Source organism: Parastagonospora nodorum (genome assembly GCF_000146915.1).
Source record: "Parastagonospora nodorum SN15 chromosome Unknown scaffold_10, whole genome shotgun sequence".
In the NCBI taxonomy this organism is placed as follows: domain Eukaryota; kingdom Fungi; phylum Ascomycota; class Dothideomycetes; order Pleosporales; family Phaeosphaeriaceae; genus Parastagonospora; species Parastagonospora nodorum.
The window spans coordinates 241,552-256,451 of NW_001884558.1; the positions used below are offsets into that span (position 1 = coordinate 241,552).

A 14,900-nucleotide genomic window follows, 5' to 3' on the forward strand; every position below is an offset into this window, starting at 1 on the left:
TTGGGCAACCAAAACCACGTTGTCTGCTAGAGTAAAAGACGAGAGGTGTAAAGAACTGGAGAGTTCGCGCCGCAATGTGGGGGAACGTTGCCAGCTTGCTTAACATGTGGATGTCGGCAGTTAGCGAGACGTCATAGCTTCGGAATCCTCCAACCGCGGCAAGCGGCTATTAACGCAACGTGCACGAAACAAACATCAATATTGGGCATTCGATTGCCAGTGAGAATATCATTATCTCGGTGTGAGAGAGCTAGAGCGTGTGTTACACTGTCCCTTTACCAAAGTCATGATCATGTATACCAATCCATTTCGTTCCGTTGCGCCTTCCTAGTACTGTACAAGGAAACCGTGCTATCCAACCATCTCCTCTCTACAATGCGTTACTCCGACAAGTGAAGGGTCCGCCAAATGAAGCCTGTTTGTAGCCATCAATGATGGACTGTACAGTGGCGTATGTTCCTGCAGTCAAGAACAACAAGCCAATGAGGCAAAGAACAATGTTGAAGAAGAACCCGGCATAACCACGAATGCCGCGGGTCTTCCAGAATCCCTCGCCATATTGAGCCCTCCTCAGACGCATGTACGCAACACCCCAGAAGATGAATCCGAAGAACGAGTCGAAGAGCGAGCTCATGAGCGACAACAGGTCGGAGAAGAAGGGGATGACTTCGGCGATAATGAAGGCGAAAACCCAGAGAACAGCGAGAATTGAAATCCAGCTGATCCAGCCAAGCCATGTGTGGCTACCGAGGTGCTCGGTGCCAGCGAAGATGCGGAAGAAGACGAAGCGTGCCGAAACGGAAGCGTACAGGACTCCGAGGAAGATGATCGTAGGAACCATGAAAGTGAATGCGACCTTCTTGTACACCTCGTTCGACAGGGAACCAAAGGCAGGCGCAGTCATATACTGGTTACCTGTGTAACCATACACAACACCACCGACCAGGCTGAATATAATGATCTCGGAGATGGTAACGGCCCAGAGCGCCTTCGGGAAGTCCTTGGGATTCTTCATCTCTGCAATGAAACTAGGCAAGGTAATCTGTCCAATGAAGGTGTAGCTGATGTTCATGAAGGCGTTCATGCCAGCGACGAAGGTGGTTCCTGCGGCGGGGATGAGGAGGACTTTGGGCTCGCCCAATGATGGGTATCCCGCAGGCTTTCCTTCGACACCAGAAAATGCGGCTGCCAGGATGACGGAAATGAAAGTGAACAGGGCGGAGAATGTGGCAATCTTAGCGAGTCCTCCAAACGTACGCGGGATTGAACAAGCAAAGGAGATGACGGCAGTGATGGCCGCGAATCCAATGGTGCAGACGCCGTGGCCAGTGATAGTGTTCCACCACTTGGCGCCGACGAGGCAGTGCAGACCCATGATAAAGGTGTTGTTCAGGATGAACATGACTGCGGTCGCGTAAAAGGCCCACTTCTTGTTCCAAAAGATCATTTGACCAAGATCGCAGACATCGCGAACCTCGGGATGGCGCATACAGAATTCCCTGCACTATGTTAGATTATGATCGCGTCCGACAATTATCGATATTACACACCAAGTGATGAGAGAAGTGTAGAGCACCAGGGAGGCAATGACGACGGTGAGGATCAGACCTGGCACCAGGCCGAGAATGGAGTACGACCATGGGAAGGACATGATGGCCAAGCAGATGTACTCGGAGAACAGCAGAGCGGCCGTTTTCTGCCACGAGCAAGTACGATACTTGATGGCATTTCCAGCCTCGAGTTCCATCTGCTTGCCGACGGTGATGCTCGCATCGCTTGAGTCGTCTATGTCGCGACGGCTAGGAGACTCGATCCTGCCGAGTTCCGGATCTTTTTTCTCATTGTTGCTGCTGTTGCTGTCGCTACGAGCATCAGCGCCCTTGTTGCCGAAAATACCTATCGCCATTTTACACAGCGGATGCACTTCTTATAAGGAGTGTAAGAGAGACGACGGCGGGAGGATGTTTCCAGGAGCATTAACCACTTGACGTTGATCAATGACCCAAAGGGGAAGATGGGGTGAGGACAGCTGAAACTGCCTGTGGAAAGATGGTTGAAGAGTTCGCAAGATCGGTTAAGTTGCGACCAGCCGGAGCATGGAAATGTTAAATAGGCAGTGGAGGCAAGCTTAGCGATAGAGGGCGCGGGTGGAGAAGCGGACTGCTACAGTAGGGTTCGCTAGAGGCGCAACCTGACGTTGAGCTAGGCGCTAGTGAGAATCCTGCGGGGTGAAGGACTGCATGTCGGTCAAGGGCAGGCAACGGGTGGAGAACAACCGCACTGGCTCTTCCCTGGCGGTCGCGCCTCCCGAGTCGACAACGGCCTATCACCATAACTTTGAGGCGCGCTCCCACGGGTTTGCGCCCGCGCTATGACCGCTGCATTCTCTTTCACCGCGGCCGCACATCCGCAGGGCGTTCGAGTTTTCCCAGTCTCGCTCGGCTGACGCACACAATTGCCATCATCCCCTGGGTCAGACTATCTCCCGGTGACGAAGTGGGCACTGTTGAAATCCGCTTATCGGACCCAACTGCGGCGCATAACCAGCCCGTCTACTCGGGATCCATGTGGCAGAGGGCCTGAGTAACATATGTCCGCACGTGGAGTCTTAGCATTCCAGCGCCGACGCGGTCCCACCGCTAGAGTATACGCAAACAGCCCTGGAGCCGTCGAAATCGGCCATCGATAGAGATCAAACACATATATCTTTCTTCCTTCCACACTCTTCCCAGCCTGCAAAAAGTGCCTGCAAAGTGCCCACCACCGACGTGCGATCGGCCACCGCGCCATGACGTCGCCCCAAGATATTAGGCGCAGTAAGCATCCCGCCAAGGCGACCCAGAAGCGGACAAGCTCAGCGTGCCAACCAAGGAACTGCGCAATCTCGACGTTGAAGCACGACATGCAAGCCTTGCCAACGTTACTGCCTTTTTGCTTGTCCCGACCAAGTGCCCCAGATCGCTGCAGCCGGGTCCCACCACCACGAACGTTTGCCCACCAACGGCCGCGGTGGCTCCGACATGCGTTCTGGCTGGCTTCATGATGTGAGGATGCAGCGTAGATCTGTTGGATGCAAGGTACTCGGAGTGGAGTCTGCCGGGTTTTGGTGATGGTGAGAACCACACGGCGTTCTGCACGGCTGATCCCAGTACATGCTGTTGGTTCAATGTATGGCGAGGGAGAAACCTCAGGCTGCGTTACGCGTCACGCGCTGTGTTGTTGTAACGGTGTTGCAACCTGGGCTTGCAGATAGCTCGCATGTGCAACATTAACCGGGCGGTCGGCTGCGAGATGAATTGTCTGCCGCATTGCGTGATGCATGTGGATGTCTCGATTCGACTTACTTTCAGCCTTCATGAAATGTACAAATATCATCGTCTATTGATGATTGAGTCGAATAACCCTGATCTACGTCTTCCAAACGCCCGCTAAATTCACATATATGCCATGACAAGCACTCAAATCAAGCTGTCACTTCCGTTCCACGGAGTCTGCTGCTGTGGCTGTTGCTTCTGTTGCTGCTGTCCCTGTGTCTGTGCCCGCAACGCCGACATGCTGTTCATATTCAATCCACTCCCACTACTAGTTGTCCGGCTGCCCATACCTGCACTCGGTGGCGGTGCTATGCTAAACGAATTGCTGTTCGCAGGCTTAGGGGGCGGAATGCTAAAGGATGAGTACAGATTGCTCTGGCTCGGTTGAGACGACGGCGGTGCTATCGAGAAGTTGGAGAGGCTGCTTGTCATGTTTGAGGTAGAGGATGATGCACCCCACGGATTCGACGATAACGTGCTTGAACTGGACGCCTTACTCCAGTCGATGCCGCCACTCGTATTTTGGCTACTGTACGACGGCGTGGTGGTAGGAGCAATCGCACTGTTCATGCTCATTGTCGGTCGTGCCTGTTGTGATGGTGCAGCAAACGAGGGACTGCCAATGCCTGGGTTGCTGGGTGCCATCGCTGGGAACGATGTGTTCAGACCACCGAATGTGCTGTCCGGACTTACAGCTCGAGTCTGTGCTTTTGGCGCGTTCAAGGACATGTTGTTTTGCGGGGGCGGGGATACAGGTGGTGTAGACCACGAAAACGTCGCCGCTGGAGACGCATTGTTGGACGACCGCGAACGGTTTGCGGATGCGTGAGATGGAAGAATAGTAGAAGACGACGCAGACGCAGATCCGTTGCCCCATGGGTCGCCACCAAGCATATCTGTACCACCAGAAGAGCCCTGTGGGCCACCACGTACAAGCGCTGCAAAGTCAGCTTCGCCGCCTCCATCAGCGGTATCGAGACCATTTGTCGTGCTTGGGCCTCCAAAGCTCATGAACTCGTTGCGCGTGGTCACAGTGGCATTGTTAGCGCCCAGCTCCTGGAGTTTACGTGTTTGTTCATTCTCAACACGCGCTGACATCGATTTGATCAGTGTCATGTAAGCCTGGAACTGCGGGAGGTTTAACAGCGGGCCTAAGCTGAATTGCCAGATTATAGGAAGGACATCCATAGCAAGAAAGTCGCTGTCGACCTGGTGGCTGATAGCTTTGAAGACATCAAGAGCAGCCATCTGGACAAAGGGTTAGTGATATGCGGCGACACGAAGTTATCTTACTGGACACATACCATGACAGCCGGTTCCTTAGTCTTGATGCCTCGAAGTAACGGTGTGACCTTTTCCTGGATCGTGTATTTGTCCAATATCGACACATTCGAACTCTTCGCTTTGGGTGCTTCTACCATGCCAGTCAACCCATCTCCCTGGTAGTCGCTCTGTTCGTCTATGCCGCCACCACAAAGACTTCTCAGAGCCTCCAACCCCCGTATCTTGATGCCCATGCTGCTGGTTTTTGCGAAAATAGTGGCAATGACTGGGAAAAGTTCGTTCTTGATCGTCGAGAAATCGAGTTTTGGAAGGACCACGGGCAATGTACGCAATGCAGCGTCGACTAGGGAATGCGTTGGTGACTCAAGCGCATAGTTGATTATCGGTAGAATGTCGTCCTTGAATTCTTTTCCGCTACTGTTCTCTGCAGCAATTTGCATGTTTTCGAGCAACACCATCAGGCCTGCCTCCTTCAAGCTGTCGCGTTCTTGTGCTGCTCCCTTAGCGCTTGGTGCCGCGTTCGACAAAAACGTTTCACGAAGTTTAGGTATGACCTTTTCGGTAAATGCACGTTTACCCGTTGGTAACATGGTAACGATTTTGAAGACATTTTGAAGAATCAGAGTGAGCAGTTCGCGGTCCTTCATCTCTTCAAGCAACGCAGGAAGTATCTTCTTCTCCATCACAGACTTTGGGAACTGGCTGAGAATGCGTGGTAACCCACGCAGGAACTGTGACTTCTCGTTGGGGGTTTTCGCGGGCAGCGAATCTAAGAAACGAATCGTAGAGACTAGTATATTGTCGAAATATTGCGCTTGCTGGAACTCTCGTGCATCCAGTCGTTGCGCCGGACGTCTTGTGATTAAGCGATCGAGGACGCCATTGGCAACGTCCCTGGGGAGTGGCTGTGATGACATGAAGTTATTTGCCTTGCTTGGCACCGATGAAGATGACGCGAATGCCCTCTTATACGAAGATGTGCTTCCGTTGAAATCCAGCGGACTTTTGTGAGGCGAGTTGTACAATGCGATAATCAGCATTCCCAGGCTGTGTAACTGGTGAGTCGCGTGTGGGGTATGGGGTGTGGGTTGGAGCTTACGAGAACATGTCTGCTGCCGGTGTGACATTGCCATCCATGACAAAGTCAGGCGAGGTATAATCAATGTTCAGTTGTACGTGTCGCGGCAATCGCGCATCATGGTTGAGCGCTTCTGAAAGAGATATCGGGACTACGGACGTGGGCTTCGTGGAGTTTTCGGGAGGTGTTGAGAAACCGAGACCTGAGATCTTCCAGTCAGACTATGACGATGGTCAGCGACGAACAGCATGTGCGAGTGATATCGTTCTGCGTACTTTCGCATTGATGAAGATAGCTTCTGGCGTTATATTGGCGTGGACCAGGCCAGCACTCTCGTGCAAGAACTCCAAGCCTTTTGCGATTTGCAGTAGTCCTTTTTGAATCTCGAGCTCGTCAATCTCGAGTTCCCGCCTTCGTTTCTGCCCGTCTGCCTCTTCTATGACATAGCGACTCCGGCGGCCACCAACGCCACCAGCCTTCTCTTGCTCATCCTTTTCCTGTAGCAGTCCGGCAAGGGATGCAGTGACAGGCTCCGTTGCGAATTGAAGCCCACCGCCGCGAGTCTCCTCCACGGGCTCTACAAGCTCTAGCACGCTGGGGTGTCGCAAGCGGGCCAGAGAGCTTCCTTCCTTCTTGAGCCTCTCGACAACCTCCTCGTGTGCTCGCTTGAGGCCGGAGGCAGCAGACCGCCCGCCGAAGCCAGCTCCGGCCGGGGGCTCTAGCGACTTCTTGTCAAAGACGAAGACGGACGCCGCTTTGCCTGTTGATTTCTTCTTCGCATCGTATATTTTCCATGGCCCAGAGAACGAGGTGGGCTGTGGACTGATGGTGTAGTTACTCGAGATGTTGGATGTGAACGACTTCAGCGCATTGGAGAACATGGTGGTCCTGTCGCCCGCACGGCGAATCCTTCGCAGTCTAGCAAGCGCGTCATGGAACGGGAGGTGAGTTGTAGAGGTCTCGTGTTGTGGACAGATGTCTCGATCTCGCGAGCTGGAACTGCGCCTAGTTATTTAGCGCATTGCTGGTGATGTGGCCAAAGTTCAGCGATGGTATGCGACTGGAGTTACTGCATATGTCGATGAGGAGCACGTCGAAAGTCGTTTGTCGGGGCGCCAATCGTAGTAAAGGCCCCACGCGAGCTGTGAAGCAAGCCAGGGTCTCTTAGCCCGATGCTTCAGAAGTTCACGTTGGGCTGTGCATGACATAAGCCTTCACACGCATGCACCTCCCCATTTCGCAGCCTAGTAAGGGAGGGCAGTATGAGATGAGCATTGACGACGTGAATAGCCATCAGTATCCGGTTGAGCTGACAAGATGCTGTCCAAGACACGAGCGCGCCCTACGGAGGTCTTTGCGGCGGTGCGGTCCATTCCCGATGACTGTATATACACAGAGCTAAGGGTCAGCTTCGGCCGTTCTCCAAATAATAGTTCGCGTGCACCATATCCACCATCGCTCCAGTGCTTCTTCCTCACAACACCACCCATTGTTCCTCGATAGATATCCCGACACAATGCTACAACAGCGGTCAATGCGAATGCTTTCTTCGCTATCGCATTGCGCTCCCCGTCGAGCTGCTGCACCTATCAGCGCATCGCTGCGATGTCGGAGGGCATACAGCATCCACGCTGATGCCTCAGTTGGCACCACGATACAGGACATTGATCCTACGAAGCTTACTATCACGAAGACAAGTACACCGAAGGACCTGTTGCCTCCGGAAGAGCTAGTCTTTGGCCGCAACTTTTCGGGTGAGAGCTTCAATGCGTTCGAGTACAATTTCACCGCTGACTGTAAGTAAGATCATATGCTCTCGCTCGAATGGACAGCTTCTCAAGGATGGCTGGCCCCGCGCATTACACCCTACCAGAATCTCAGCCTCGATCCTGCGACATGTGTGTTCCATTATGCGTTTGAGTGCTTCGAAGGCATGAAGGCGTATAAAGACAAGGACGGCAACATTAGGTTATTCCGACCAGACAGGAATATGGCCAGGCTGAACAAATCGTCGACACGGATTGCACTGCCCTCGTTCGACGCAGATGCCATGATCGACCTCATTGGCCAATTTGTCAAGACTGACAAGCGCTTCATCCCCGAGTGAGTGTGTTTTGGGGCTTGGGATAATCACCACTGATGCATCTCAGCGCACGCGGATACTCGCTCTACCTTCGCCCGACCATGATCGGTACTCAGCGCACATTGGGAGTTGGTCCTCCCGCTTCGGCACTCCTCTACGTGATCGCGTCGCCTGTTGGCCCATACTATCCCACCGGTTTCAAGGCAGTTTCGCTAGAGGCTACCGACTACGCTGTGCGCGCCTGGCCAGGAGGCGTCGGAGACAAGAAGCTTGGAGCAAACTACGCGCCCTGCATTGTACCGCAGATGCAGGCAGCCAGTCGAGGGTTCCACCAGAACCTGTGGCTGTTTGGCGAGGAGGAGTATGTGACAGAGGTTGGCACTATGAATCTGTTTGCCGCTATCAAGAACAAGGAGACGGGTCAGCCTGAGCTGCTTACCGCACCGCTTGATGGCACCATTCTTGAAGGTGTCACACGCGACTCAATACTAGGGCCTCGCACGCGAGCGACTGGTGCCAAAGGGTTGGAACGTGGAAGAACGCAAGTTTACCATGAAGGAGATATCGGATGCCGCCGATGAGGGCCGTATGATGGAAATCTTTGGCGCAGGTACTGCTGCCATCGTCAGCCCTGTGCGCAAGATCAGCTGGAAGGGACGTCTCGTCGACTGCGGACTCGAGGACCATGTCGAAGCTGGTCCCATTGCGCTGCAGATGAAGGACTGGATGGAAGCTATCCAGTATGGCGACGAGGACCATCCATGGAGGTAAGCTTTGACGCGCCCACCTGACTTGACAGCTGCTGACTCATAACAGTTACAAGGTGGTGTAGATGGAGGATGCGGAATAGACGTCGATTACAGATGTGTCACGCACACTGGCGTGCATGGTTGTGGCGTTCGTCCAGATTGCGTAGGGATGGCAAGGAGCCAAACATGTATCGTGCAAGAAACGAAACAAGTGCAACACGTGCATCCGGATGTGGCTACTCACACGTGCACGTATATGTAATGTCTGTCAGCTGCTTTCGCGTAGATGGCAGCGTCGATCGTGGGGCGCGGGCGGTTTGGCGTGCGCACTAGGCGACAGCTACCCCCGGCATTGCTTGGCATCGGTAGGGCTGCATACCAGCCACATCCCACACAGCTCCACACAGCTCCACACGATAGCTTTCTCCCGCCGCACCACGACAACAACGCGGCCAACTGACCGCCTGGCGCTGCACACTCGCCACTCAATATTTCCAGCACCGCGCATTGCTGCCACCGTCACCATGCTGACCCACAGCGCCCTCGCCCGCCTGGCTGCCGCCAACACATCGGCGCGCAACCTCCCCCAGCTCGCCCGCTTCCTCCACCGCACCCTCCTCGCCCGCAATGCCTCCGACCTGCCAGCTGCGCGTGCCCTGACACGTGCCCTCAACTCGGCGATTGAGGCGCGTCGATGCTACGCTACCACGACGAGCGCAACGACACCCACGGCGACTGTGAAGAAGGCAGTCAAGGCCCAGGCAGTCAAAAAACCCGCTCCTCGCAAGACTGCAGCTACGAAGAAAACAAGGGCAGCTGCAAAGAAACCAGCAGCGGCCAAGTCCAAGCCGAAGAAGAAGGCTGCTCCCAAGAAAAAAGTAGTCGTGAAGAAGCGCGTGAAGAAGGTGCTCACGCCCGAAGAGCAGCGGAAGGCGAAGATTGCTGAGCTGCGCAAGCGGGCGCTCAAAGAACCCGTGGGCCACGGGGTCGTATCATCATACGCCGTGTTCGTCAGTGAACACGCCAAGGGCAGCAAGGGCGGCAAGGATCTCGCTGCAACTTCAAAGGAGACTGCAGCCAAATACAAGGAACTTACGCCTGCGGAGCGTGAGGTGAGTCAATGTCTAGTGACAGGAGCTCCGTGAACAACTTGTCTGACCGATGCACAGCACTACAACCACTTGGCTGCCGAACGGACAGCAGCAAGACGTGCCGAGTACAAGGCCTGGATCCAGTCTCATACGCCCGCACAGATTCAGGATGCCAATAAAGCGCGCTCCGCTTTGCGGCGACTTAAAGCTTCGGCCCGCTCAACTAAGCTCGTCGACGACCGTCAAGTCAAGCAACCTCCGGGCGCTTATATCCATTTCTTCACTGAAAGAAAATCCACCCCTGACTTCAGAGGCATTTCTGTTCAAGAGTCTGCCAAACTGATCGGCGCCGAGTGGAAAGCATTGAATGCTGGCGAGAAGAAGGTTAGCTCACAATTACTCGGCAAAATAACCGCGCTTACAACCTCGTAGAAGTATGAAGACCAAGCCGCAGCAAGCAAGGTAGAGTATCAGCGTCAGGTGGCCGCTGCCGCCTGAAAGACAGACGTTATAGATCGGAAGGTGACACTTTTGGGTCAGTAAACAAATCAGTGCGGACGAGATGCCGTATGCAGGCCACATACTGGTGTTACCGTCACTAACGCAGATCGACGTGCGTAATACGATCAACTTCAGCCTTGCGTATTGGGTTCTTGCGGTAAGCATGATCACTTGTTTGGTTTAATCTTCTAAGGGCGGGCTACCGTCTTGCCGACTCGTGTATCATTTGTGTAAAGTATACAAATACAAGTATGTACGCAATCCTTTGCTAGTCTTGCAATCACTGCTTTAAGGTCCAGCGTTGTGCTTCGTTCGATATGCACCCAAAACAGCTAGCGTTGTTCTTATCTCTCCACATGCATGTCCCCAAACCCCAGCACTCTCGACCCTCCACGGCAGCCTTCCAAGCCAACCGTCGGTCCCCTTTTCCGCGGTAGATAAGCGTGCAGTGCGGAGATGGTCAGGCGCGTCACCTGTCAAACCACTGCTAGGGTTTGCGCCTTTAACCTCGCAGTGGCCGCGTTGTGGTGAACTCGCACACTCTTCGCGCTGCGCGATTGCAAGATGGCTTCGGACCATGAACGCACGCCTTTGCTCCAGCCAAGCAGATTGTCTCAGCTGCAGCATGAACAGGACGAGGAGGCGCAGTCGACTATTTCGTCTGCGGTGAGCAAGGAGGAACAAGAATTGGCTGGGAGTACGGTTGGAGAGAGACTGCCGTATAACGATTATACTACTATTGACTGGCTGCATGATTTGGTATATCTTCTTCGCGATTCACCATTCTGTGTGATCGAGGAATTGTGAATTAACAGGACATAGGTCAAGGACTCGTACCGCTTTCGATATATTCAATCCCGGCGAGGTCTTCGCTACAGAGCACTCGCCCTCTTCGACGCGGCGTCTGGCTGGATTGCTGTCGTTTTAATTGGTGGAATGACGGCATGCGTTGCTTTCGTCGTCGATATCGCTGTTGCTACGGTATCAGATTGGAAGCAAGGCTGCTGTAAACGCAACCCATTCCTAAACATCGAACGCTGCTGTGCAGGCAAGGTCGCGGCGGAACTCGGAAATGGGTACTGTGATGAATGGCACGTATGGAGTTCATACTACAACAAGAGCTTCGCAGTCTATGTCGCCCTCGCACTCATCTTCGGAATCATATCCTCCAGCGCTACAATGACAACCCGGAGCGAACTCCCTTCTGCACCAACTCCGAGCAAAGAAGAATCACTGCCGCAGATCAAAGTCAACGGCCTGGCAGACGACACACCCCCTTCAACTCCAACGAAACGAGAGCGTGGGAAGGTCATGTACATGGCCTCTGGCAGCGGCATCCCCGAAATCAAAACCATCCTTTCCGGCTTCAACATCCCGTCCTTCCTCTCCTTCAAAGTCCTCTTCATCAAGGCCTTTGGCGCCATCTTCGCCGTTTCGACGGGCATGTGTCTCGGCAAAGAAGGCCCCTTTGTGCACATCTCGACATGCGTCGGATACCTAGTTGGCATGCTGTTCCCCAAATACCGCACTAACGGCCGGAAAATGCGCGAACTACTCAGCGCCGCATGCTCCAGTGGTCTATCCGTAGCCTTTGGCGCGCCCATCGGCGGCGTCCTCTTTAGCTACGAGGAAATCAGCACATACTTCCCGCGTAAAGTGCTTTGGCGCGCGTTCCTATGCTCGCTCGTGGCCGCCATGGTGCTGAAGGAACTCAACCCAACAGGCACGGGCAAACTCGTGCTCTTCGAGACAAACTACGGCACAGAATACAAACCAATCCACTACCTCGTCTTCATCCTGCTCGGAATCGCAGGCGGCATCTTCGGCGGCGTGTTCTGCAAATTAAACTTCATCTGGGGCAAATGGTTCCGCGCCTTCCCTATCATCAAGAAGAATCCCGTCCTTGAAGTCGCCCTCGTAACGCTGCTCACCGCGCTGATTCAATTCCCCAACCCTTTAACCCACGAGCCGGGAGACGTCACTATCAAGAACCTGCTTATAGATTGCTCACAACCCTCTTCCCGCCCCTCGTACATATGCCACCAAGAGAGCCTCACCACCACGCCAAACTGGCCATACATCACCTCCCTCCTAACCGGCACCCTCTCCAAACTCCTCCTCACAATCCTCACCTTCGGCATCAAAGTCCCCAGCGGCGTCATAATCCCCGCCCTGTCCGCCGGCGCCCTCTTCGGCCGTCTCGTCGCGCAATTCCTGCCCTCCTCCAGCAGTGCCAGCCCGGGCATCTTCGCCATGGTCGGCAGCGCCGCCTTCCTCGCCGGCATCAGTCGCATGAGCATATCGCTCGCCGTCATCATGTTCGAACTCACCGGCCAGCTGTCTTACGTCGTGCCACACATGCTCGCCATCTTGGTTGCGAAATGGGTCGCGGACACGATTAGTGCAGAGGGCGTGTACGACCTCGCGCAAACCGTGCTGGGCCACCCGTTTCTCGACGCCGATGTCGCGCTGCAAATCGCTAGAAGGAAGAAGTTGAACACGAGTGTGTTGGTCCCGCCGAAGCGCACGATGGCCGAGATTACTGTGGAGGTGCCCGCGTGCAATAAAGTCCCCTACGAGGTGCTGAAGCAGAAACTCGAGCAGTTGCATGACAGGGGATTGATGGATGCGGGATTGGTGCTGGTGCAGACTCATCCGCACAATACGGTGCCCATCTTGCAGGGCTATATTGCGCAGACGGAGTTGGAGTTTGGGCTTACGAAACTTATTCCGAGCTCGTTTCCAGCTGATTTACAGGTTAGGGTGCTGGGACATGCGATTGACGATGAGGCAGCGCCTGAAAGTCTGGAGGTAGATTTGACACCCTTCGTGGATCGTACGCCGTTGAGTATTTGTGCGAAAGCGCCATTGGAATATGCGGTTGAAATGTTTTCGAAGCTGGGACTGCGGTATCTTTGCATCACTGAGGAAGGAACGGGGAGGCTGGTGGGAGTGGTCATCAAGAAAAGACTGGTTGGATACCTTGAGCATCTCAGAGAGCATGGCGAAGATGAGTAGTCACTGTTAGTGGTAAGCATGTCTTCACCAGAGCATTGATCGTGGACATTGGTTGGGGAATATTATCAAATCTTTGCATTAACAAGAGTTGCTTTACGCTCGAAGGTACGCCTACTGCTTGTATGATAGCGCTTTATAGCAGCAACAATTGCCTCTGCCATACTCGCTTGCCATCAACACAGTCATATTCATAGCCAATTGCCAACAACCAAGCACAGCGTGGTATTATGGGATCAACAGCCAGTTTACTCCTCAGCCTCGAGAGGAGCCTCCTCGTCGTACTCCTCCTCGCCCTCGGAGATGGAGGCCTCCTGGTACTGCTGGTATTCGGACACCAAGTCGTTCATGTTGGACTCAGCCTCAGTGAACTCCATCTCGTCCATACCCTCACCAGTGTACCAATGCAAGAAAGCCTTGCGCCTGAACATGGCAGTGAACTGGTCACCGATACGCTTGAAGAGCTCCTGGATGGAGGTGGAGTTACCGACGAAGGTGGCGGACATCTTGAGACCACGCGGGGGCACGGAGCAGAGAGCGGTCTGGACGTTGTTGGGGATCCACTCAACGAAGTAGGACGAGTTCTTGTTCTGGACGTTGCGCATCTGGTCTTCGACCTCCTTCATGGAGACCTTTCCGCGGAAGTAAGCGGAGCAGGTCAGGTAGCGACCGTTGCGGAAGTCAGAGGCAGCCATCATGTTCTTGGGGTCGAACATCTGCTGGGTGAGCTCATGGACGGTGACAGCACGGAAAGGAGTGCGCGCCACGGCTGGTCAGAGGGGCGAAACCGACCCATGAAGAAGTGGAGACGGGGGAAAGGGCACCATGTTGACGGCCCAACTTCCATCAGGTCAAGAGTTGAGCTGACCCGGGGAAACGCAGGCAGGGGGTGACACCCGACATGACGGCGTAAACCAGGTGGTTCAGGTCACCGTATGAGGGGTTGTTCAGCTTGAGGGTCCTCATGCAAATGTCGTAGAGAGCCTCGTTGTCGATACAGAAGGTCTCGTCAGAGTTCTCGACCAGCTGGTGGATGGAGAGGGTGGCGTTGTAGGGCTCGACAACGGTGTCGGAGACCTTGGGGGAAGGCACAACGGAGAAGGTGGCCATCATGCGGTCGGGGAACTCCTCGCGGATCTTGGAGATCAAAAGCGTACCCATACCGGCACCAGTACCGCCACCGAGAGAGTGGGTGATCTGGAAACCCTGGAGGCAGTCGCAGCCCTCGGCCTCACGGCGGACGACGTCGAGGACCTGGTCGACCAGCTCGGCACCCTCAGTATAATGACCCTTTGCCCAGTTGTTACCGGCACCAGACTGGCCGAAGACGAAGTTGTCGGGACGGAAGAGCTGTCCGAAGGGGCCAGCGCGGACGGCATCCATCGTACCGGGCTCGAGATCGACGAGGACGGCACGGGGCACGAACTTGTTGCCGGAAGCCTGTCTGCTGTCAGTATGCGCGCGTGCTGCAAATTCGACCACGGGTCCGCACCTCGTTGAAGTAGACGTTCATGCGCTCGAGCTGGAGATCCGAAGTGCCATTGTAGACACCGGAGCCGTCGAGGCCGTGCTCGCCGGAGATGGTCTGCCAGAAGGCGGCACCAATTTGGTTACCCTGCGAGCTGTTAGATTTTCCGTCTCAATGAGCGGCGGAGAGGCGGGCTTACGCATTGACCGGTCTGAAGGTGGACCTATTGCTCGCGAGTGCTGTTAGCAGTTGTTCCTGGTGTTTTGTTGACCCTGAAAACGCGGGGTTGACGCGCGCTGCAGAAATCCTGCGAAGGG

At 54.5% G+C, this 14,900-nt stretch overlaps 7 protein-coding genes across 7 annotated transcripts; 4 read left to right on the top strand and 3 right to left on the bottom strand.

Moving 5' to 3' along the window:
• Positions 1-370: 370 nt before the first annotated feature.
• SNOG_06784 (hypothetical protein) lies at positions 371-1,906 on the bottom strand (the record flags this gene model as incomplete). Its single annotated transcript, XM_001797095.1, has 2 exons — positions 371-1,499; positions 1,551-1,906. The coding sequence occupies 2 exons, from the start codon at positions 1,904-1,906 to the stop codon at positions 371-373; spliced, it is 1,485 nt and encodes a 494-aa protein (XP_001797147.1).
• An 882-nt stretch (positions 1,907-2,788) lies between these two features.
• On the top strand, positions 2,789-3,048 carry SNOG_06785 (hypothetical protein; the record flags this gene model as incomplete). Its single annotated transcript, XM_001797096.1, is given in 2 exon segments — positions 2,789-2,816; positions 2,834-3,048. The coding sequence occupies 2 exon segments, from the start codon at positions 2,789-2,791 to the stop codon at positions 3,046-3,048; spliced, it is 243 nt and encodes an 80-aa protein (XP_001797148.1).
• A 618-nt stretch (positions 3,049-3,666) lies between these two features.
• Positions 3,667-6,557, bottom strand: SNOG_06786 (hypothetical protein; the record flags this gene model as incomplete). Its single annotated transcript, XM_001797097.1, has 5 exons — positions 3,667-3,798; positions 3,903-4,562; positions 4,619-5,645; positions 5,698-5,897; positions 5,952-6,557. 5 exons carry the CDS (start codon positions 6,555-6,557, stop codon positions 3,667-3,669), a joined length of 2,625 nt encoding a protein of 874 aa, XP_001797149.1.
• A 635-nt stretch (positions 6,558-7,192) lies between these two features.
• SNOG_06787 (hypothetical protein) lies at positions 7,193-8,732 on the top strand (the record flags this gene model as incomplete). The annotated part of the gene is made up of 4 exons (XM_001797098.1): positions 7,193-7,430; positions 7,482-7,779; positions 7,827-8,526; positions 8,576-8,732. The coding sequence occupies 3 exons, from the start codon at positions 7,193-7,195 to the stop codon at positions 8,338-8,340; spliced, it is 1,050 nt and encodes a 349-aa protein (XP_001797150.1). The 3' UTR covers positions 8,341-8,526; positions 8,576-8,732.
• Positions 8,733-9,032: 300 nt separating this feature from the next.
• Positions 9,033-10,380, top strand: SNOG_06788 (hypothetical protein; the record flags this gene model as incomplete). Its single annotated transcript, XM_001797099.1, has 3 exons — positions 9,033-9,620; positions 9,678-9,983; positions 10,032-10,380. 3 exons carry the CDS (start codon positions 9,033-9,035, stop codon positions 10,095-10,097), a joined length of 960 nt encoding a protein of 319 aa, XP_001797151.1. The 3' UTR covers positions 10,098-10,380.
• A 656-nt stretch (positions 10,381-11,036) lies between these two features.
• SNOG_06789 (hypothetical protein) lies at positions 11,037-13,118 on the top strand (the record flags this gene model as incomplete). Its single annotated transcript, XM_001797100.1, has 1 exon — positions 11,037-13,118. The coding sequence occupies one exon, from the start codon at positions 11,037-11,039 to the stop codon at positions 13,116-13,118; it is 2,082 nt and encodes a 693-aa protein (XP_001797152.1).
• Positions 13,119-13,166: 48 nt separating this feature from the next.
• Positions 13,167-14,628, bottom strand: SNOG_06791 (hypothetical protein; the record flags this gene model as incomplete). Its single annotated transcript, XM_001797101.1, is given in 3 exon segments — positions 13,167-13,884; positions 14,012-14,581; positions 14,598-14,628. The coding sequence occupies 3 exon segments, from the start codon at positions 14,626-14,628 to the stop codon at positions 13,364-13,366; spliced, it is 1,122 nt and encodes a 373-aa protein (XP_001797153.1). The 3' UTR covers positions 13,167-13,363.
• Between the last annotated feature and the right edge of the window lie 272 nt (positions 14,629-14,900).